At 48.1% G+C, this 20302-nt stretch overlaps 9 protein-coding genes and 1 non-coding gene across 10 annotated transcripts; 6 read left to right on the top strand and 4 right to left on the bottom strand.

Moving 5' to 3' along the window:
* Positions 1–1731: 1731 nt before the first annotated feature.
* PV09_06603 (uncharacterized protein) lies at positions 1732–3086 on the bottom strand. Its single transcript, XM_016360269.1, has one exon. It carries the CDS (start codon positions 2647–2649, stop codon positions 1771–1773), a length of 879 nt encoding a protein of 292 aa, XP_016211981.1. The 5' UTR covers positions 2650–3086; the 3' UTR covers positions 1732–1770.
* Positions 3087–4180: 1094 nt separating this feature from the next.
* On the top strand, positions 4181–4511 carry PV09_06602 (uncharacterized protein; the record flags this gene model as incomplete). The annotated part of the gene is made up of 2 exons (XM_016360268.1): positions 4181–4209; positions 4301–4511. The coding sequence occupies 2 exons, from the start codon at positions 4181–4183 to the stop codon at positions 4509–4511; spliced, it is 240 nt and encodes a 79-aa protein (XP_016211980.1).
* A 469-nt stretch (positions 4512–4980) lies between these two features.
* Positions 4981–6031, bottom strand: PV09_06601 (uncharacterized protein; the record flags this gene model as incomplete). The annotated part of the gene is made up of 2 exons (XM_016360267.1): positions 4981–5325; positions 5378–6031. 2 exons carry the CDS (start codon positions 6029–6031, stop codon positions 4981–4983), a joined length of 999 nt encoding a protein of 332 aa, XP_016211979.1.
* Positions 6032–6532: 501 nt separating this feature from the next.
* Positions 6533–7117, top strand: PV09_06600 (uncharacterized protein; the record flags this gene model as incomplete). The annotated part of the gene is made up of 1 exon (XM_016360266.1): positions 6533–7117. One exon carries the CDS (start codon positions 6533–6535, stop codon positions 7115–7117), a length of 585 nt encoding a protein of 194 aa, XP_016211978.1.
* Positions 7118–8531: 1414 nt separating this feature from the next.
* On the top strand, positions 8532–8619 carry PV09_06599. The gene has a single exon. It is a non-coding gene; the product is annotated as a tRNA-Val (tRNA).
* A 279-nt stretch (positions 8620–8898) lies between these two features.
* On the bottom strand, positions 8899–10347 carry PV09_06598 (uncharacterized protein). The gene is made up of 2 exons (XM_016360265.1): positions 10232–10347; positions 8899–10179 (listed from the first exon to the last, which is right to left on the bottom strand). The coding sequence occupies exons 1-2, from the start codon at positions 10281–10283 to the stop codon at positions 9077–9079; spliced, it is 1155 nt and encodes a 384-aa protein (XP_016211977.1). The 5' UTR covers positions 10284–10347; the 3' UTR covers positions 8899–9076.
* A 254-nt stretch (positions 10348–10601) lies between these two features.
* PV09_06597 (uncharacterized protein) lies at positions 10602–11405 on the top strand (the record flags this gene model as incomplete). Its single annotated transcript, XM_016360264.1, has 1 exon — positions 10602–11405. The coding sequence occupies one exon, from the start codon at positions 10602–10604 to the stop codon at positions 11403–11405; it is 804 nt and encodes a 267-aa protein (XP_016211976.1).
* Positions 11406–12040: 635 nt separating this feature from the next.
* On the top strand, positions 12041–14117 carry PV09_06596 (uncharacterized protein; the record flags this gene model as incomplete). Its single annotated transcript, XM_016360263.1, has 4 exons — positions 12041–12719; positions 12820–13085; positions 13136–13257; positions 13307–14117. The coding sequence occupies 4 exons, from the start codon at positions 12041–12043 to the stop codon at positions 14115–14117; spliced, it is 1878 nt and encodes a 625-aa protein (XP_016211975.1).
* A 3-nt stretch (positions 14118–14120) lies between these two features.
* Positions 14121–16587, bottom strand: PV09_06595 (uncharacterized protein). Its single transcript, XM_016360262.1, has 2 exons — positions 16524–16587; positions 14121–16393 (listed from the first exon to the last, which is right to left on the bottom strand). The coding sequence occupies exon 2, from the start codon at positions 16382–16384 to the stop codon at positions 14216–14218; it is 2169 nt and encodes a 722-aa protein (XP_016211974.1). The 5' UTR covers positions 16385–16393; positions 16524–16587; the 3' UTR covers positions 14121–14215.
* Positions 16588–17060: 473 nt separating this feature from the next.
* Positions 17061–18715, top strand: PV09_06594 (uncharacterized protein). Its single transcript, XM_016360261.1, has 4 exons — positions 17061–17252; positions 17451–17760; positions 17815–17897; positions 17964–18715. The coding sequence occupies exons 2-4, from the start codon at positions 17538–17540 to the stop codon at positions 18651–18653; spliced, it is 996 nt and encodes a 331-aa protein (XP_016211973.1). The 5' UTR covers positions 17061–17252; positions 17451–17537; the 3' UTR covers positions 18654–18715.
* Positions 18716–20302: the final 1587 nt, after the last annotated feature.

The raw sequence follows: 20302 nt of genomic DNA, 5'->3' as shown, positions 1-20302 counted from the left end.
TCTTACGAGCGTCTCCTTCGCTCAAGATCTCGTCCAGAAGAAGGGATTCCGTTTCGTATTCGGAATAACGTGCCGGAGGAACAAGGTATCCATTGGGCGGATAGCTGCGACAGATGACCTCGTCTGGAGCGCCGTTGAATATTGGGAGCGTCTTTAAGACGTCGAGATCGGCAGGCACATGTTCTTTTGGTGAAGATATGTCTGAATTTGTCGCCTGAATGGATTTATCGCCAGCATGTGTGATTAGATGCTCGTCTGTCGAAGGCGAAGCGCCACTTGAGTCGCAACCAGACGTGGAAACTGGGCTAGACTTGATGTCCTCACTATACTCAGTAATGCAGCGTTTTATTCCTTTCGATCTTTTCTTTGCTCTTAGATCAGGAGGTATGGTCAAGTCATAAAAGGGAAGACGTATTTCTAGCGTTCTCACCAAGGCCGAACTTAATACCAAGGTTCGAAGAGTCTTAATTATGTTGTCAACAGCGGGGTGAATTGTCCACGATTGAAATTTCCCGAAAACTCCTGGAGCTGGGACCGAATTTGGAGGCAATAACTCGACTGAATCGCGACTGCGTTGGTTTAGCATGTCCCGGTGTGCTATGACCATCAACTCGCGGAGAGTATACAGTCGAGTATGCGCGACTGTGGTCACGGTCAGCGCAGATGAGTTGTTCTTCTGGGCATTACTTGTTCCGGGAAGAATAGCTTGCGAGCCATTGATGCTGAGAGTACCATACAGCAGAGAAGTGGTAGCCGTTGAGATGTTCGAATCGTGCCGGCCACACGCAACGAGCCTGTTTGCGCTCGGTGGTTGAAGGGGAGGTATTACATCAGGTCCATTCAAGTTTGGTGAGGATTCACTTTGACTTAATCTTGGCTCTCTGCCAATACCGGTGGTTTCAAGACCCTTCAGGTGTTCTGGCTCGGCGTGTGTGGGAACGATGTTACCCGGCTTGAAATATTTCGTCACATACTTTGGTAACCTTGATGTTCTCTTTCGATCTCGATTTCGAAAGTCATCAAAGTGTTTCAGTCGATGCGTTCGACCGCTGTCGCTATCATGAATTCGTTCTTCTGGAGTTCTACACTTCTTAAGGCAAGGTTTACCAAGTGATCGGGAGATCTTGCAGCCAACTAATTGAGATTAGAACATATCTTGCTGAGCGGATCTTGTTTCTGCATACAAGTTCGAACTGAAAAAGGAGGGTCATTCTCGCTGTCTTCTCTAGTTCTTGTGCGACACCTGTGGATACTAAGGCAGGCCATACCGATCCGGCTGATGATTCAAAAATTATATATCGCAGTATGAGAGCGATAATGGGCAGTTATGTAGGGGTAAATATTAGAAGCAAGAGAATCTGAATGAGTGGCTGTTATGCTTTAGGACCAAGACAAACAATAGCGCACAGTAATGAGCAAAGCACATCTATCAAGGACACGAATCAAGATATAAAGACACCATGGTTAGTCCAGTCACTAAGTTCTGGTTACAGACGTAGCATGACTAACTCTGAAAGATTTACAATGCCGGCTAAGCAAGGACAGAAACAAAGACTGGGAAAGTGTCGCCTACAAACGGTAACAACACAGCGATGAGAAGCGAGTCAAAGCATTTGTTTCGCTATTCACACCAACTGCTCGATGGAAGCATTGATCGACTTTCTCGATTCAACTCGTCGGCAAGACACTGGCATTCTACTGTTCGAGAAGCACTGACAAGACTTTTTCTCTCGCGGACAAAGGACAGTCATTTTTGCACTACCAAACAGTTCATCGTATAAAACTAGTATGTATTTGAATGGTAGATGGAGAACAAAAGGGAAAGAAGAAAAAAGACCCGTCGCAGGATAAACCCATACTGATTGTTTTGCTCACAGTATCTAAATCAAGTTTGCCGCTTTTACCCCATCCTCTCTGTCCTTTAGAAACTCTTGGCCTAAAGTTCTCGTACATGGTAAATGCGGCTTTGTTCAGTTCACCCTCGTGACCTTTCCATGACCGAAGCCCTTCATCGAACGCTCTCCTCACATCTTCGTAGCCATCACCAAATTTGATCTTCAACGCGCCTTCACTATCACTTTGCGGCTTGCCACCGAAGTACACTTTGCCGTCTTTGTGCTTTAGCTTGAACTGCATAATCTCTAGCACGTCAAGCTCCGCTTCTTTTTTCTTCTGCTCGTCCTTTCTCCGTTTGCGCTCTGCGGTGTCCTCAGGCTCATCAATCGCGCCTATTGATCGGCCTTTGGCAACAGCACAAATCGTGCTGATTGCCTTGCCGGCGCTGAGACAAGTCGACCAATCCAATTCCGGGTGCAGGAAATGCGTCACAGAGGCGGCCCATAAATGTAAGACCGGAGCACGGTTAATGATGATGGCCTTCTGTGGGTGTTGCCCTGCCTCCTCGCTCTCCGCCTCCCGCTTTGCGACCTTTTTCGTCTTATTCTGGACTTCTATGGGAGGGAGCTTTCGTTTTCGAGTTGGCGACGGTGGAGGGCTTAACATGCCACCGTCACCTGACGTGCCAAGTGTTCTTTTACGTTTTGATTTGTCCCCTTCATGTTTTTGCTTGGATTGAGATCTCGTCTTGGACTTCTGTTCTGGGACGCCTCCGAGATGAGTTTGCTTGTTGGCACTACGTGTGACAGCCATTTGGCCACGCGTTTTGAGTTAAACTGATCGATGGAGGACCCTGCTGATTTTTGTAATCAGGCATTACATCATAAGTTCAAGTCCAACTTAGTGCCTGAACCACGCGCTGAATACTTGATAACTACCTCGCGTTCTATTGCACGGAAGATCTCAAGAATCACACACGTGTCGCACAGTCTCTGCATGGGATGAAATATTCGTGCTGATTAATTCCGCGCCAAATTCTCCGCGGGAACTGCTAATGCGACTATGCCCCTGAAGGGCTCGCTGGACAAGTCTGAGCTGGTAGAACAAGTCGAGCCGCGCTGTATTCCTGAACGGACGATGCGCGTTGCATTTCAAGAAACGAACGTGGTTGGTGATAGCTGGCACGTACGGCATTTTGCGTTGGGCATGTCTATCACGTTATGTACAGCGTTGGAAGCGGCCGATACGTTCTTTTCTACACCTCCTTCGCCTGTGCTGAATTCTCTGCCGAAAGAACAAAAAAAAAGTGATCAATATGCAGCTGGCGCAGCGGGGATACACTTCGGTCTGGTCCAGAATGGACACGAGACAGACGCCTAGCACACGTTGCTAGTTACGCTTACTACACAGGCACATTCTATTTTTATGACGCGGATGCGTTCTGGTATTTTTGCTGGCAACCCAAAATTTCCACAAGTCGAGTAGTGGCATGATACCTGTACTGTGGAGCGAAGCCAGACTGTCGGAGGTTCAAAGCGCATGAAGCCACGGACGGAAAAACTGCGAGCGGAGAAAGGACAGTCTGAGCAGGCGCGGCCGACATCTGCCAATGACGCACACGCTGACTGCGCCTTCCCCCTACGTTAACTTGGACAATCACGGGCGAGGTGACGCCACCCGCCAATCGCTCACGGGATGCGGAGAAGCGTGTCACCCCAGACTGTGCGAATCGCCCTGCTCGCGTGAGCTCGCTCGTTTGGCCATTTAAACACTGCCCCTCTGGACTTCCTCGTGCATGTACATTTCCAACGCTTCAGCGCACAAACAGGCCTCCAACTGCCATCAAAACCCCCTGGAAGAGCGTGCCGTGAAGTTACGCCGGCTAACTGTTCCCATCGACCCACCACGTTAGCCTCGGAGAGTCGCATTCCGCTACGCTTGAGAGCCTTACGACAGAACGGAGTCGTTCAACGGCAAATCTTGGATCCCGTGCATAGAAGGACGACCTTCCTCGTATCTGGCGACTCGCGATTTTGTACCTCGCTGGCCACTCTCTTGTCCTTTTGCTCACGGCAAGCGATTCGAGAATTGCCTCATTTTACCCCCAGCCTGCCGAACGGTTCAGCCGGGATATATCGCGTTTCGGATATACCCTTGCGTGCGCTTTCACTGCTGTGAGATTCAATTTTTCTTTTGACATTAGACAGTCCTCTTTGATTGAAACATGCCCTCACCATCGATTTCCCTTCAGCAACGGGCAAGGCTGTCGACTAGTGCTGCCATTGCTCCATCTCCATCCTTACAGGCATCCGCAGCAGCAGCCGCGGCTTCAGCACCCCGAACCATGTCTCGATTTGGCGCCGCGTCCAAATTGTACGTTATGTGGCTTTTCCTCCCCCCCCCCCCCCCCTCTTTCGTTCCCTCGTCTAAATTAGACCTTGGCTTTCTAATCGCTGCGTCACAGAGCTCTGCTAGGAACAGCGACAATTGCTTTGGGTGCCGCTGCAGCGTCACAGCTGAAGCCGGACGACTCTGCCAGAGCCGCACAGGCCAAAGCCAAAGCCGAGACCGATAAGCGATATCAGGAACTTCTGAACGCTTATGGCAGCGGAGAGTCATTGGACGATCTGCAAAACGCCGTGGCAAATTATGGAGGCTCGCAAACGCGAGGATAGGCTGAAACAACTACCCAACGACATGGAATTGCCCGTCAAGGCCGTTGTTTCTTGCAACCTTACGTCCTGAAGGATTGCTATTAGGCTGCTGCAGAACACCGTTTGACGGAGAAACGACCTTTTAAAGTGTGTGCGACCGAAAATCGAGACGGAGTGGGACGTCGTTCTCATCCTGATCTCGTGTGAACAGCCTCAGGGGCAGGAGGGAGCACAAGCTGCATGATGTCACAGGAGTACAGAGACGCGAAAACGTACGAAAGGACGAGACGACAAGGCCAAATTGGTCATCAGTCAGGAGTCATGTCTGTGTTTATGTACACAATGAGACGAATGCCTATCCCATGCTCTGGAGCAGGTCGAAGTGGGAAGGACAGGATAGTCACAACTCATGTCATCAATGTTCAGAGTTCATAAGGTTACATACAAGGGAATAGACCCCATCTCATACCGTCGTCACAGCATCCGCTCCCTAGACGCGAAGATAATTTCCATACCTGCCGCTCAAATAGTCACCACCGTAGCCTTTCTGACCAGACTTGCTAGTTGTGGCCTTTCCAGAATTGCTGGAAGCGGCAGCAGCACTGGCCGAAGTCACCGACGCGGAGCACGCCCGACTGGAACTGGGAAATCCAGGTAGACCCAGCTCGGGCGTCGTCGTGTTGGCCGACAATGTGGGACCTGTTACCGTGACGTTCGATGCTGCGCTTGTCGTGGTATTGGCTACCATGCCCAGCACATTACCCTGACCGCATGCACCCGGGACACCCGGAATGTTGCCATCGCCAATGCCGGGTGGTGTGCCCGCTGGTGTTCCCTAAAAACTCTCATCAGCTTGATTCAAAAGTCAGACGCGTGCAAATACTGACCGGCAGCGCGGCGAAAGCACTAGGACTCGCTCCCGCCAAAATCTGTGCACAAGCATTTGGCCTGACAGCCCGACGTTGCTGAGCATTGTTGCCTATATATTCTGCAGCAACGATCATGTATGTATCAATGCTGGGAAGGATCTGCGTGCAGCGCACATTGTTGATCACGCTAATCAGATTCATTCTAGATCGGCCTTGGATACTCATAATCTGCAAGTTATCGACAACAGATTGGAAAACGCCATTCGTCAACGTCAAGTTGGCAAGAGACACTCGCGGGTCGTTTCCAATGACCTGGTCAAGGACAGCCTTCTGCGTAAGCTCATCCACCTCGGCCTTGAAAGCACCGTCAGCGATACCCTTGAATTGAGCTTCATCCATAGTGGTCGGTCCATTGTTAAGGAAAAGAGAAACGATGCCAGTGTCTGTCTGCCAGTTGCTGATAGCCAGTTGCATCGCCTGGATGACACGGGCATCAATAGATCCTATGGCGGGTCCACCAGTGGCGTTCGCAGCAGGTTTTTGAGGTATAACAAAAGGACCAAATGTGCCATTGCTAGTCGATGGATTGAAGTTGGGGTTTGGATTTGGGTTGATACCCGGACCAGCAGCGACAAGCGCCGGAAGCAAACACAGTAAGGCTTGTTTGTACATCTTTCGAAGATCTCGGTGAATTTTTGATGAAATGAAGAATGAAGGGACTCGGCCAGCAAGTGAGAGAATGAAAACTCAAAGCTATCAAAGCGAGTGAAAAGAAACGAAGGAAAGAAAAGAGCGTACGCCGTTACTGGCCGTCAAGTGAGCGAGACGAGTATCAAGACATTCATCTCGTCACCATTCTCTTGACGGAATATATACTAAACGACGAAACGGCTCGTCTATCGTGAGTCGGTATGACCTTTCACTTGGCAGGAGTGACATTTTACTTGCTGAAACAGTTGCGAGCTTGATGGCTGTCTACTATATCGAGAAAGGTGCACGACGTAGGAAACAAACGGAACGGCGAGGTTGCAATCATTTGAAGGGAAACAATAAACATCGATTAGGCGTCATAACAGGTCGCGACAAGGAGCGAATGTCGGGTCGCCTGTTACACATTACGGTACTTGGCAACTTTTTGATCAGATAATTTGACCCCAGCACGACCTTGCTTCGATGCCTTGTGAGGTTCTCTCGGAACTGTGGAAGCTTTTGGGCCGTCCTAGACTCGTTATGCATTCCCTATACGGTAAGATCAGGAGATTCGAAATCTTGAAGGCTCGCGGCTGGGATGTTCGCAGGTCGTTGACGAAAGTCTCGTGGAAAGACGAAGTAATCCTCCTGGTGCGACGCGAGATTTTCGAAGGGGCCGACAGTTTGCGGTGGGCGGGGCGGTTCCTGCCTCGCGACGGTTGCCCGCAGCTTCCCCATCGAGCTGTTCACTTATTTGCACTCCCGATCGATCCAAGGCTCAAACACCCTTTGTTCCAGCCTCCACACAACCATCAACTGATTTGTGGGATCTGCCAAACAAAGATGCAAACAGGCCCGAAAACAAGAATAGATCCAGAACTTTTGTTTGAACATGCCGACAGACGACACCGTCGTTGCCGCCCTTCATCAAGCGAGGCATTTTGTTGTTTTGAAAGCTTGCGTGAAACCACTATGAACACTTCGTCCTTGTTTTGTGCTTGTTCAGCAATCACACGTGCAGTTTGCGACCTAATTGCAAGCATCTTTAATTCAAGACGATGTACTTGACCAGCAAAGGAACAGCGGGCCAGCTTGTAGACTTATCCTTTGGACGATTTCGCAGCGAGACCCAGTAGTAGTGGTACTCATGATGCTCGTCTTGAATCAATGCGGCCTGGGCATTCTCATCGGCTATAATGAACAACACAAATGAATCCATTGTGCGAGAACTGCAAAACAAGAGCTCTTGAATGATATTCTTCCAAACGACTTGCACGAATCCATTTTAACGGACTCAATACTGAAGTGAATCTATCGTACGGGATTTCTCGAACGTGATTTGTGTTTATGACTTCTTGTATTATGATATCAGCATTTAATATGCTCTTTTTCTTAGTGGATGCACGCAAATCAACGATCATGACGGTTTCACTCTAAGTGCCCGTCTCATGCCGATGGTAACCAGCCGAAATCTATATGCTCAACCTCGAGTGACACAGGAGTCATTCATTTCCGCTCCCGGTCCATTCTGGATGACCAAGTCTAGCCTGTCTTGATTTATGTTCTAGTTGTTTTTCTATATGTCCAGTATTGTCCCGTATTGCTCTTCTGCACCATGGTTGCGTACGCTAAGGGCCAGCCGAACATGACAACCAGTGCAGGAACATACCTTTTTTTACCGTTTTAGTTATTGCCAGAGGTAAAACCGAGCTAGGGACAGCTCAAACATACCATGACATTGTTCTGCCCACTCTTCTTACGAGTCTCATGTAGTCCGCCGAATGCATCGTCGTTGTAACAGGGTATCTCCCATGCGAGTGTGATTCACCAAGAAGGCTCTTCAGCCCAGATTTGATAGTCGAGGACATTCTGGTTCGTGTAATTGAATTTTTTTTCTTGTTTTCCTTCCCTTTCTCGAATGATATGAAGATTTTATGTTGAACTTCTAAAGAAGGCGAAAAATGCCCACCTGTCTGGATAGAGAGCTACAGGATCAAAAGGTAAGGCGAGGGAGATGCTGCACAGAAGGATGATATACCACTGCAAGGGCAGATACCACAAAAGCCGCTCATTGAGCTTTCCAAAGCCCTTGGGATCATGCTGCTGCGCCATAATCACGCCAGTGTCATCATGGGCACACAAAGCTGCTCCGGAAAGCGATCCAGGGGTACGGCTAGCCGTGTCGGTCATTTTGGCATGATTTTATTGAAAGGTGCATGATTTGCTACGCACTTGTGGCATGATCGTAAGGCTATCCCACCCATTATAATGCCGGTATGCTGACATGTGGTGTGATGATGGTATTACCGATCAAAAAGTGGTGGGGAAATGATGTCGGCGCTGGATTGGTGAGCACCGACCCTAACGACCAAACTATTGGGTCGGCCGGTAGAGCCAATGCCAAACGTCAAGATAGATACTGTAGTAAAACAATAAAATTTATATTATAATGTCATAGAGGAAGCAGCTTCCTTCAAGTTATGCAGCGATGGTCTAGCGGTATGACGTCTGCTTCACATTGAAAACCTGTAAAGCGCTGAAGGTCCCGGGTTCGATCCCCGGTCGCTGTATTTCTTTTGTCGCTCTGACGCGGTCATCAAAGCTTTAAGCCAGCGCGTTATGTTTTTTTTTGCCGGAATCTCGGCCATATTGTTATCCTTACATTTTAGATGGCATACATGCGGTGTATCATTTTCTAGAGCTCGAGTTGAATTGCTTTACCTCTCGTATGATAATATCCGTGAAAATCCTATCGATGAACCTTCGTAGGAAACATTTATAATCTCTAAGTACCCTTTTGGTTGACAAGAGTCGTTAAACCCTCGGCACCTGTGATCTATATCGTCTTCTTCCAGAGGAGGCTGCAATGGTGTGGCTTGAGGAAGTCGGCAGCACAGAGTGTCTTGTTTTGAGCAACTAAATCTCTGTAAAATCCAGTGAATTCATCATATTATACAGCAGTGAAAAGTCCTTCGTAATCGTTATATTTATGATAATCTTACTATATTTCAGTCTTGAATATTCTTCCTAAAGATCTGCTCGGTCTTCTTCAGTAGCAACGTTTTCCTGCCGCTGCTGAGAAGCTTCTATCTTAGAGACAGGTGGCCACGATTCCAAGTCCAATCCACACACGCCATATCTTCGATCTTTATACGTGGAGTACATCTTTTCCCAGAGAAAACTTTGGTCATCCCCTGACGGTCTCATCTTAACTATACTCGAGTAAGGGATATCATATTCGGGCCCGGGAAGATCCGGATCGGAAAAGTGCATATACGCAGTTGAGGCGAGGAAATCCGTTGCATTGAAGGTTGTGGCATCTGCAACGCGCAAAGCGTGCGAAGTGCTGAAGAGGCTCTGATCTTGAATGTCTGGTACGAGAGAATCCGATGTGATGTCTTGTGACGTTGCTCTATTGAGAAGTTCTTGTGCCTTTTTTGATGGAGTTACTAGAATTGTGGATGCCACTGATGTATTCAACGGTGGATACGCTGCAATGGCCTCCGTTTCTGTAAATGCCAAAATGGAGTCTAAAGCCCCTGTGTCAAGCACCAGGCCTGGTGTGGGAAATGTCATGACTTTTCGGTATTGGTCGAGCGCTGCCAGGGTCGCACTCGAATACGCTCCTGGGTCGTCCTCTCCTTTCCCCTCGACATCTGGCTTGATTGGTACCAAGGTAACACGGTATCTTCTTGACGCCTTCTTCAGCAGCCGCCGACTCGTCTCCAAGTATGGATCCGCAACTTGACCGTCTTTTTCTTGAACCCAGTGCTGAGGAAACAGGAGCAGTCGAGGTGCAGAACTCTTCAGCCTGTGTAACTCGCTGAAAACGATAACAGCATTACATGTTTCCGAATGGTCCCGCACAAGTTGCGCGTAAGCAAGTCTACTCCAATCAAATGGAAAATCAGCTGCCACTAGCTGTGTTTGCCATTTCAGTCTATCCCTGAGCCGTCCCAGCGGTCGATTGAGCCTGTTTGTTGGATCTAGAGGCTGAAAGGCATGACCGTGGTCGGGAGTTTTGTGTCGTGGTACTGGTGCTCGCGGTCTTAATGCGGCATGAAGGCCCTCTACGGATCGTTGCTGTGATAGGTATCCGGCTAGGAACAATAGAAATGTGAAGCTAAAGACTTCAAACATGTTAGTCTTGTTGTTCGCGGAGTGCTTCTAGCCGGTACCTACTAATGGCAGATGATAATGCTACTTGGACTTGACTACTTGTCAAGAGCACCATATCTGCGACGTTGTAAGTTTGTGCTGTGCGATGATATTCTCACTTCTAGCAGCTTATATTATGGTCGGTCAATGTCGCGTACCAGTGATGAAATAGTATGCGCTAGTAAACAACAATCGACAGGGCAACCGGATATAGCATGCGCCACAGTTATTAACGCCGTGTGGCGCAACATGAAAAGCTATCGAGAAAGAGCAACGCACAAGACTTTTGTAGTAACAGAAGAATCTGATTCACGAAATATTATCTAGCGAACGAAAACTAAAGCCTTTCATTTCATCTTCATCTATTGAATCTTTGCTATCATTATCCCTGGCTATGGCTTCTCACAGAGCAGACGCCAGTGCTTTGCTTGATGAGAGAGGCTATAGCGGCCCAACAATTCGCGGTCAGAACCCAGCGCTGCTGTTCGAGAAAGGTGTCCGTGAACGAATCACGGAATCATATTACTGGAAAGAACAATGTTTTGGCTTGAATGCTGCAACTTTATGTGATCGCGCAGCTGAGTTAACCTTCGTTGGTGGCACTTATGGTGCCGTGGGTCGTCCGACACCATTTCTCTGTCTGGCGTTCAAATTGCTGCAGCTCGTTCCGGAGAAAGAGATCATTCTTGAATATCTCAATTTCCACGATGAGGGTGAGACCATGGGGGATCTCAATGGAGAAAATGCAAACGATCAAGGTGCAGAAATTGATCAGAGGAGAAGGGGAGATTTCAAGTACTTGCGCGCTCTTGCAGCTTTCTACATTCGGCTTGCCTGGGAACCCGTTGAAATCTATCAAACCTTAGAGCCGCTATTACTCGACTATCGGAAGCTCAAAAGAAGAACCAGAGACGGATTCACTTTAACATACATGGACCAGTTTATCGATGATTTACTGACCAAAGATCGTGTTTGTGCAACTTCTTTATGGAAGCTGCCTCACAGGGCGATTCTAGAGGATTTGGACATGTTAGAGCCTAGAACTAGTCCAATACAGGCTGAACTGGACGAAATGGATGAAGATGCTGCAGAAAATGATGAGCAAGATGCAGAGGATGAGGCTGGTGGGAACGAAGATTCAGGTCCCAATGGACACGCCCAAGATTCGCCTTCTGGTCTATCTGAGAACGAAGGTTGAGCTAGTTGACAAAAGCGACCGAAACCATGTCTAAATCCGAGATAAGCAAAATATGCTTAAAACCATTAGTCCTAAACTGCCGCTCGTGGATCTCCACTAAGTGTGGAGAGAGAGACGACTATCTTATAGTACAGAAGCGTCTGTACCTGTTCAACGCTGGGAAGCATGAATGACCGGCTTGCGAGGCTGCGGCAATAAGTCAGGAATTGTGACAAGTCATCCACGCAAAAAGTGTGGGTTTCTTTGATCGAAGCACCAGGAGCTCGATAGAGGATATTGCACATCATTGTCCTTCAAGCGTCGGGTCATACAGAAATCACAGGAAGGCTTAGCCAGAAGCAGCTTACTACGTCAAGAGTGGTTTAAAAACTCCTTGGCCCCCGGTTTTGTCTGACTAAATCATTTTAGATCTAGCTGACGAATGAATTGGATATAAAAAACAAGAGATCCAGCCAATCACTCGAGTCTGCTTGTAGCCTGCTTAATACTGTTGCCCTTTTTAGGCAATTCTTGGCATTCCCCTCCTCGCTTACGTCGATTACTCACCAACTGCTGCTGCAGGTTCGCCGAAGAACCCAGTCTTTGGCTAGACATTGGTGCTGGAACCTATCTGACGGATTTCGACTGATAAAAGTATGTTTCGCGCTTTTCATCAAAAACCCTTTTCGGTGGGAATGAACATGGACAAAGACACACGAGTGTTTTCCGGAGAATTGAAGCTAGCTCCCAAGAGAGGTAGGAGCTCGAAGAAAAAAGACGGCTTCGATATTGAGGGCAAGGAATATATACTGCCAATAAGAGGAGATATACCAAGCAGCATTGTCACCTCGGCGCCAACACTGGAGTACAGGTTCCTGCAGCTCACAGATGGAGACTTCAAGCCCATGGACTCCGCTTCGAGGAAGCTAATTAGAAGTCATGTGATGAGAAATCATTTCCAGGAGATGAAAGTTCAGTTGGGGGATCTTTCTCATGCAAATTCAACTTCCACTGTTAGTTCGAAGGACCGACTGAAAGGCCGTTGGAGGTTGGCGAAGCAGCCTTCAGTCCGCGGTACGAAGCAGGTGAACTCCAACGACGACAAATCAAAGGAAACATCGGGACTTTCTGCTTCACTCTCCCTTTCTGAGATCGTGGACTGGCCTGCTCCCGTGAAATATACAGGCTCACATACGCAAGTGAAAACTTTTCACGGCGATGGCTTGGCACATAACGTTCCTCGTTTGGAGGCGTTTCAAGCTAATGTTCGAGACCCATTCGATTCGATGCCTGTGGCAACGAGCAACCCTCGTACAAACCGTTTAATGCATTTCTGTAGGTTGTCTCCTTCAAGCACTTGTTGTTTCCAAGAACGAGCTCTTGTTGCACTGTTTTCTTCTTCCTAGGTCTTTCTCTGTAGCTGATCGCGGCGTAGATCAAACTGAATTCAACATCAATCGAATAGCACAAAATCCTACGAATTCATTTTACGGTTACGTTGTTGAAAATGAAGGGTTATTGCACGGTATGCTGTCTATTGTAGCACTTTACATGCATGGTCACCATGGCTTGCCTGTCAAACAAGATATTTTGTATCATCGTGGCCAGGCGATGCAGATAATTAATCGGGACCTTTCTGATCCTACAAAGATGAATATGTCTTCTCTCATGAGTAGTATGACATCAGTAGCCGTTTTTGAGGTACAGAGATTGAAAGTAAACAATATTTACCTCCACTGAAAGTTACACAGAATTTATGCGGGAATTATTTCAATGCCAAGGCTCATCTAGTAGCCATGAGATCACTCATCAAAGCCGCTGGTGACGTCAAGAGCTTGGCAACGAACGATTCTATTCTGAGAGCTGTTGCATGGTAAGATGTTTATGCATTTGCTAATTTCTTACTAACTTGTATTTTGCAGGGCCGAGTATCATTATGCAGCAGCAACTCGTAACCTGCCTGGTTACAAATACTCTGCGATCGAGTGTGGACATCCAAATCCTCTTTTACCAGAGAAACTCCTGTCAACAGCGGCAAAGCATTATCCTTATACCCTTGAACTTATCAATGTGTACGGCCATACGCTATTTAGCATATTTCGCCGTCTACGGACAATTTCAATTGCCACAACATCGCAGTGGACGACCACCCGCGAGAACGATCTCGAGTTTCGTTACGCACTCAGTAATGTCATGCTCGACACTGAGTATGATATGATTGCATTAGCTTATGACCTGAGGCTCCAAATCGCGACAATGGCGGCCCCTTCGTTAGATTTGGTTGTGGTGTGTGATTCTATATGTGTGGTGGGGCAAATATTCTTTTACGCAGGATTGAGGATCATGCCATTGGGTACTAGAACTGTTGACTTGTATCTATCCCGTCTTAGACCAGTCCTATATTCCAGATCTATCGAAAGCTGGAAGGCTCAGGCACCGATGGAGTTGTTGCTCTGGACTCTCGTGATTGCAGCGACTGCCTCGAATGGACGGGCCGAATATCTTCCTGCAATGAACAAACTCAGAGAGCTTTGTTTGAAGATGAAGATCGTGGACGAGAAGCAGTTACTCACCTCTTTGATTACCTTTCCATGGAATGAGGCATTTCATGAGTTGGCTAAGAGTGTGCTTAGGGATGTCTTTCGCGGAGCATCGTACTTGTTAGTTTCTGACGACGTAAGCAACACGCTTACAGAAACTCCCTTGGACCAATTTAACATGTTCCAAGAATAAATGTGGGACATTCAACATATTGCAGGCGTGTTTTAGAACCACCAATGTTATCAAGACACAAGCTGAAAAAAGCACTGTATTTCGTGCAGCACGTTTAGTTAACCCGTGCACCGCTCCCAAGGCTCTCTGTATTCAAGTCCGAAGCCCTCAAAAACGCGTTTCTCTGCATCAACCATGCTGCCACTTACGCCGTCTGGGCCTTCAAGCTCCACCACTTCGCCTGTGGTTCTGTCCCTTATTCCGGACGAGTCAAATTTCCAACCTTTCACGATTCGAGCGTACCGACGAAGGTCTCGCTGGAATGTGGTTCCGCTAGTCCATCCCAACACTGCGCATCCAACCGTTCGCCATGGTGAAACGATTATATCAACTCGACGGTGGACGTTCGGATTTTTCATGTTTGGATTCTGCCGCAAGTCCGCTTCCATGTTCGGCCACACTGGATCTTGCCACACGACAAGGGCCTTGTCTAGAGTGTCAAAGCCGACGCCGTGAGCCGGCTTAGACGTTTTGAAAGGCAGTGTAGATTGATTTCGATGCGTGTTCGTAAGACTCAGCGTCAAAGTATGCGTGATCCAACCCTCTTGCTCAAGAGATTCAACAATGTCTTGCACCAGCCCAGCTGTCTTGTCCAGGTGCCTGTGCGAAACGATAATATCCACGTCTCCACTTTCCTTCTTGCCTCGACGGTAGCCACCCACAACCATGAGTTCTATGCCTTCATCGCGTACCTTCACTGCGTGCTCGCGCACCTTGCTCGCAATAAATTCGACCTCTGATCGTGGAATCTTTTTCTGGAACTCATCGTAGTATTTTACCCCTATCTGCTGAACGCGAGTCAACGTGTCCCATCCGTACTCAACAATGTCATCCAGGTCCGTCCAGCCCTTTTCGTAATAGAATTCGCGGGCGGTTGTGGCTCCTACACCCCAAATCTCATAGAACAGGTTCAAAATCTTAAGAGTCGGGTCATTTTGAGCTTCTTCGGCGGCTTTAATTTTGCCGTTGCTGTTCTTCCACTCGATCCACAGGTTTGCTATTTTGATGTCGCAGCCAGGCAGCCTAAGAATTTCTTTCGGATTGATGATTTTGTAGGGGTACGACGCTAGCGAAGCTATTGATGTGCTGTATGCTCTCACGCCGATTTCATCATTCGTTAGTATTCTGGCGAGTCGGATTTTTTTTAACTCCTCAATGAAATCGCCATTCGGTGGATTGATCAGCGCGACGCGCTGACACGCGTAAAGCTGATGATGCTTGACCCAATCCGGCGCTGGCGGCATCTCCTGATCGCCTGCGCTTTCGTATTCTTCGGTTGTTAGCTCCATCAACTTGGCGGGTTTCCTGAATACTTCATTCTGCTTCCCGCCGGATCGACTGCTCTGGTTCCTGAACCTGCGCTCTCCATGTGGTGCTGCGCCATAGAGAGCATCCTGATGAGTTGCTTGATTATAATTCACGTCTGATCGGGCGCGTTCGAGTATTTCTGAGCCAGTCGGTCGCTCAGCAAGAATGTGTTGTGACTTCGGTGCGTCTCTCTGGTAAACTCGAACGATACCCGCGGATTGTTGCTGCGAATTTATTGGATCCGGTGGTCTCATCTTTATTTTTCCTTCGTAGACAAGGTATGGACTGATGTCTAAGACTTCGTTCCTTGTTCTACAGTCATTGAGCCATTGCAATTTGACAACCTTGATCAGATTGCAGGTATCTGCGTCCGAAGGGGTGTCTGTTGGGGTCGGCTCATCTTGTGTCAGATCAATAATCTCATATCTGTTAATTGGAGATGCATGCTGCCCGTTTCCCAAATCTGAGATGTTCTTTGACAACGACCTTGAAGACGGCGATAGATGTGTTTCCACGGCTCGTTTCTCACCCTGCACCTTCCAATTTGCAACATTATCATCATCATCAATCTCTGAAATCTTCACTCTTTTCCTAGGCGTATGAGGACCTTCAGCTCCATGCTTCTTCGTGCTTGTTCCTGTTCCACTGGGAGCCGTAACTTCCTGGGTGCTGAGTTTGCGGATTCGAAGCTCAAGTTCGGCCCTTTTTTTTGTGGAAATTTTGCCTAAGATAATCTTCGCTTCTTTAATGTCATACGTCAAGTCTCCATTAAGATCTTGTATTTGATCCTCTATTTCGTGAAGCTCGTCGTCATCTAGATGCGTTGGCAGTACATAAATCGGGGATAATGGACTGAAGTCAAGAAAATTCGCTGGCAAGGACGAGGGGTGTCCCTCGTACGGAACTGGGCTGGATGACATTGGATACGTCTGAAACAAGTCAGAAATGTAGCTACGACACGCTGAGACTTTCAAAAAAATGCGAAATGAGGCGTGAGCAAGGACATCCGTGCCGCCGACGCATAATCGGTTAGTCGGTCCTGATCAGTACTATACACACCTTTATGACCCATTAAAGAGATATACATGCGTGTTAAACGCATTATATGGCATATTCAATCCAGGAAGAGAGTAAACGATCAGCACGAAAGTGTGTGGGGGTGCTTCGAGAATTATGAGGCTACGATTCGGAAACGTCATTCTTGGTGGTTCTCTCTCTCGGGTTCCCGAGATGCAGCGCAATAGACCATGCGAGACAGCACACAGAATAGAGAAACGGGCAATTTTCCAATCTGCGCAACTTGCTAGTCACCACCGAAGGTAGAGAGCGAGATCATGGTGAGATGGTGGTCCTCGGCATCTCGCGATGTTATCTGACCTGGGAAGAAGAAGATGCAAGCTAGGAAGGCAAGTCTGGACAAGGAACACAGGAAATGAAGACAACTGCCTACCATAACTCGTGTACGATTCGTTTCTGCTGCTGAAATGCCATTTCAACCTTCAGATCAATTTCTACGACCACAATAGCGATGCTGCTCATTTCTCGAGGTGTACATGTCCACCGCGCCGAGCTCGGAGGTGAGGCCGCACGTTCGCACGCACGCACGGGCATGCAGCTGGCGGCTTCAGGAACATTCTGCGAAGTGCTTAGAGCAGCCTTGTTAAAGATCCAACTATTAACCTAGTTCCTCGCACATCACTTTCTCTCACATCAACACAGTTCGAGCCAGTCACGCGCAATCTGCATTCTTGCCAGGAACCTCGAACCTATCATCATCATCGACCCGAGGTAAGCAATTGCTTCCGTCGATTTCCTTCAACTTTGCATACAATGATGAGATTCAAGCTGGCACCAGTCCTAGAAAGACTTGTACTCTTTTTGATGCGGATCAGCTTTTGCATATTAAATGTTCTTCTGAGTGCAATGTTCAACACGCCTTTGCTTCTTGCGCTATTCATTTCGAACACGAGTGTTAACTTGAACCAGAAAATCTCTTCACTTGTGTGTCTGAGCCTGACTTTCGTCCACTTCCCTGCCTCGATAAACTAGTGAAGGCGTCTATCTGGTTGCGCCATGGTTCTGCACAATCCGAACAATTGGCACTGGGTGAATAAGGATGTTTCGGGGTGGGCAAAAGACTTCCTCGCGGAGTCGATGGTGGGCGTCTCGGCAGAGGAAGGTGATGTATCGGCAAAGATTGACGGCATAATGAGCATGGATGGCGACGTCGACGTGAGCCAGCGGAAAGGCAAAGTCATTACGCTCTTCGACATCAGGTTGCAGCTCGAGTGGTCGGGTGCGTGCAATATCAAGATCTACGATTTCTGACCAATGACTGACACCACGACAGGCAAAGCCGGCGAAGAGACCACGGCTAGTGGCACAATCACAATTCCTGAAGTTGCACACGATACAGAAGCAGACGAGTATGTTGTATGTTCCCTTTTCACCAATGATTTCTTTACTCTGTGGACAGTCGGACCAACTCATATCACTTAGTTTGACATAAGCTTGTACTCCGAGTCTTCTGAGAAAGAACCGATCAAGAATCTCGTGCGATCGAAGATCGTTCCGCAGTTGCGAACAAAGCTTCAGAAGCTTGCCCCAGCTTTGATTGCAGAGCATGGCAAGGACATTCAGCACGCACCTGGCTCTAACCCATCTAGCGGCTTCTCGACTCCCAAATATATATCCAGTAGTCACATCAGTAAGGATTCGTCCAAGCCTAGCACAACCACAACCACCACATCTTCAGGAGGTAAAGGCCCGTCGGTCAACGTGACTACTGTCAACGATGAAGCGGAATTCAGGACGACCGCGGAACAGTTGTACAAAACATTTACAGACCCGGATCGCATAGCCGCATTCACACGTAGCAAGCCGAACCTGTTTGAAGGCGCCAAGAAGGGTGGCAAGTTCGAGCTTTTTGGTGGCAATATTACAGGTGAATACGTAGAGCTAGAGGAGCCGACGAAGGTCGTGCAAAAATGGCGACTGGCTCAATGGCCGCAGGGCCATTATGCAACCCTTAAAATCCGCTTTGAGCAAAACGATGTAGATGCCGTGACTACGATGCGTGTGGACATCGAGGGCGTGCCTGTGGGTCAAGAAGAGGTTACGAAGCGGAATTGGGGCGAGTACTACGTTAGGTCTATTAAGACCACATTTGGTTTCGGCACCGTACTATGAGACCGAAATAATTACAGTAGTAGCACTTTAAGAAATGAATCCAAAGAGACGATCAGCGATAATTTCTGATGTGGACTTTACCCCAGATCTCAGTGACCATTCGATAACATCAGGCAGCCAGGTCAGCAGTCTGTCTGATTCATGTATCTGATAATCGAACGTTGAACTACACCCAAGGTCCAAAGTTTCGCGCCCACAAGGTTCCGCGTGACCTTCCTCTCAAAGACACGCAAGATCTTGGTTCGCGACTTGGTACAAGATGAACTTCATGGTCCGTTTCTGCTACGGGCAGCTTTGGGCCTTCAAGATGCAGATCAGGATTGGTGCAGGTCTAGCAGGTAGTCACACAAGGAACACACATGTTCCCTCCACCCTGCAAAGTGTCATCGCAATCGTGGCTCTGTGAGGATGGATGATTGATACGTCCAGGACCCTTGCCCACCAATCTGGCTCATCTCGACTTCGCGTTCAATCCACGTTGCCTGTCTAACATGCTGCTCCTGTAACGTGAATCGCCACCCACGTTTAAACTGTCTCAGCTCTTCCAGGAGCGTAGCATCGGGCTAGCAGAAGAAAGAGCAGCTCGTTTTCCCGCCCATGTCGAAGGCAGCACAAACCCTGCCCCGGTTCTGTCTGGGTTCCCTAGCAGTGTTTTACCAGATCCAAACTCTACTGGTCTTCTCCAAATCGGCAGCAGATCACATTTTTCTTGTCCAGAAACACGACAGAAAGGATCATATCCCGGCCGTTCATGCCCAGTCTCGTTCGCGCAGCACGTGTAGAAGCTGCGTTTGGCTTGCGCTGCTGTCATTCTGCTTGCTGACCAGGAGCAAGCAGTAGTGACAGCGTCATCCGTGCAGACCTGTCTCTACTGCTATCAAGGCTGAACAAAATTGTTTTTCTTAGTGAATGTTAAGCATGGTTTGCTACGAGTCGCACTGTGCGTTTACTTCTGTTCTTCAGATGGGTCAATGGGGTTTGCCCTGTGAGGATCGTCGGCACACTCCCTTCGTTTCAACGTCAACCACGTCTTGGCTTATTGCGGCTCATTTTGGGACGAAAGACATGCCCCATTCAAAAATCCGTATATTTTTCTGTCAGGAGCTAGGAACTTGCCCTCTGGAAGATGAACATGACCGATGAGAGTACTACCGTTTCTCTTCGAAGAACACTCTATGGATTGCGCGCCAAACAGTTTGAGAGTGTCACCCGCGCGACAGAATCTCCTTTGGTACGCATGCTAGCACGACTGACCCGTACCATGTGTCTTCTTGCACTGAAGATCCCAGGGATGAAAGTTAAGATGTCAACGGACTAATCCATGTGCTAATCTGATCTGTTGCTCGGGACAAACCTACCGTTCACTGGCCTCGTTACATGCGTTTTGTCGATCTCATCCATCTCGTCCACATCATCATTCGTTTCTTCTCTTAATCTTAGACAACGTAACATCGGCAGCATATAATACGCCAGGCTATGCGCCCTTGAACTTCCTGTGTCATTGAAATCTTGATCCTAGCTCTAAAGATTTTGCTCTAGCAATTCACGAGTAACTTTGTGCTCTCTCCGCTACATGTATTATTGACACCTTAGATGCCGAGTATTATTTTGGCTTCACTTTTATGCGTCGCTTCCCCACATTGCGTTTA

The sequence above is a fragment of the Verruconis gallopava genome, assembly GCF_000836295.1.
Source record: "Verruconis gallopava strain CBS 43764 unplaced genomic scaffold supercont1.23, whole genome shotgun sequence".
NCBI lineage: Eukaryota > Fungi > Ascomycota > Dothideomycetes > Venturiales > Sympoventuriaceae > Verruconis > Verruconis gallopava.
This window is presented reverse-complemented; position numbering and strand designations above follow the sequence as displayed.

Coding starts and splice junctions, on each gene's coding strand:
- PV09_06603 (XM_016360269.1), bottom strand. CDS start 2,649: ATGGCTGTCACACGTAGTGCCAACAAGCAAACTCATCTCGGAGGCGTC.
- PV09_06598 (XM_016360265.1), bottom strand. CDS start 10,283: ATGGTGCTCTTGACAAGTAGTCAAGTCCAAGTAGCATTATCATCTGCC. Junction 10,180..10,231: donor AGCATTATCATCTGCCATTA/GTAGGTACCGGC, acceptor ACATGTTTGAAG/TCTTTAGCTTCACATTTCTA.
- PV09_06595 (XM_016360262.1), bottom strand. CDS start 16,384: ATGTCATCCAGCCCAGTTCCGTACGAGGGACACCCCTCGTCCTTGCCA.
- PV09_06594 (XM_016360261.1), top strand. CDS start 17,538: ATGGTTCTGCACAATCCGAACAATTGGCACTGGGTGAATAAGGATGTT. Junction 17,761..17,814: donor GTTGCAGCTCGAGTGGTCGG/GTGCGTGCAATA, acceptor ACACCACGACAG/GCAAAGCCGGCGAAGAGACC. Junction 17,898..17,963: donor CAGAAGCAGACGAGTATGTT/GTATGTTCCCTT, acceptor CATATCACTTAG/TTTGACATAAGCTTGTACTC.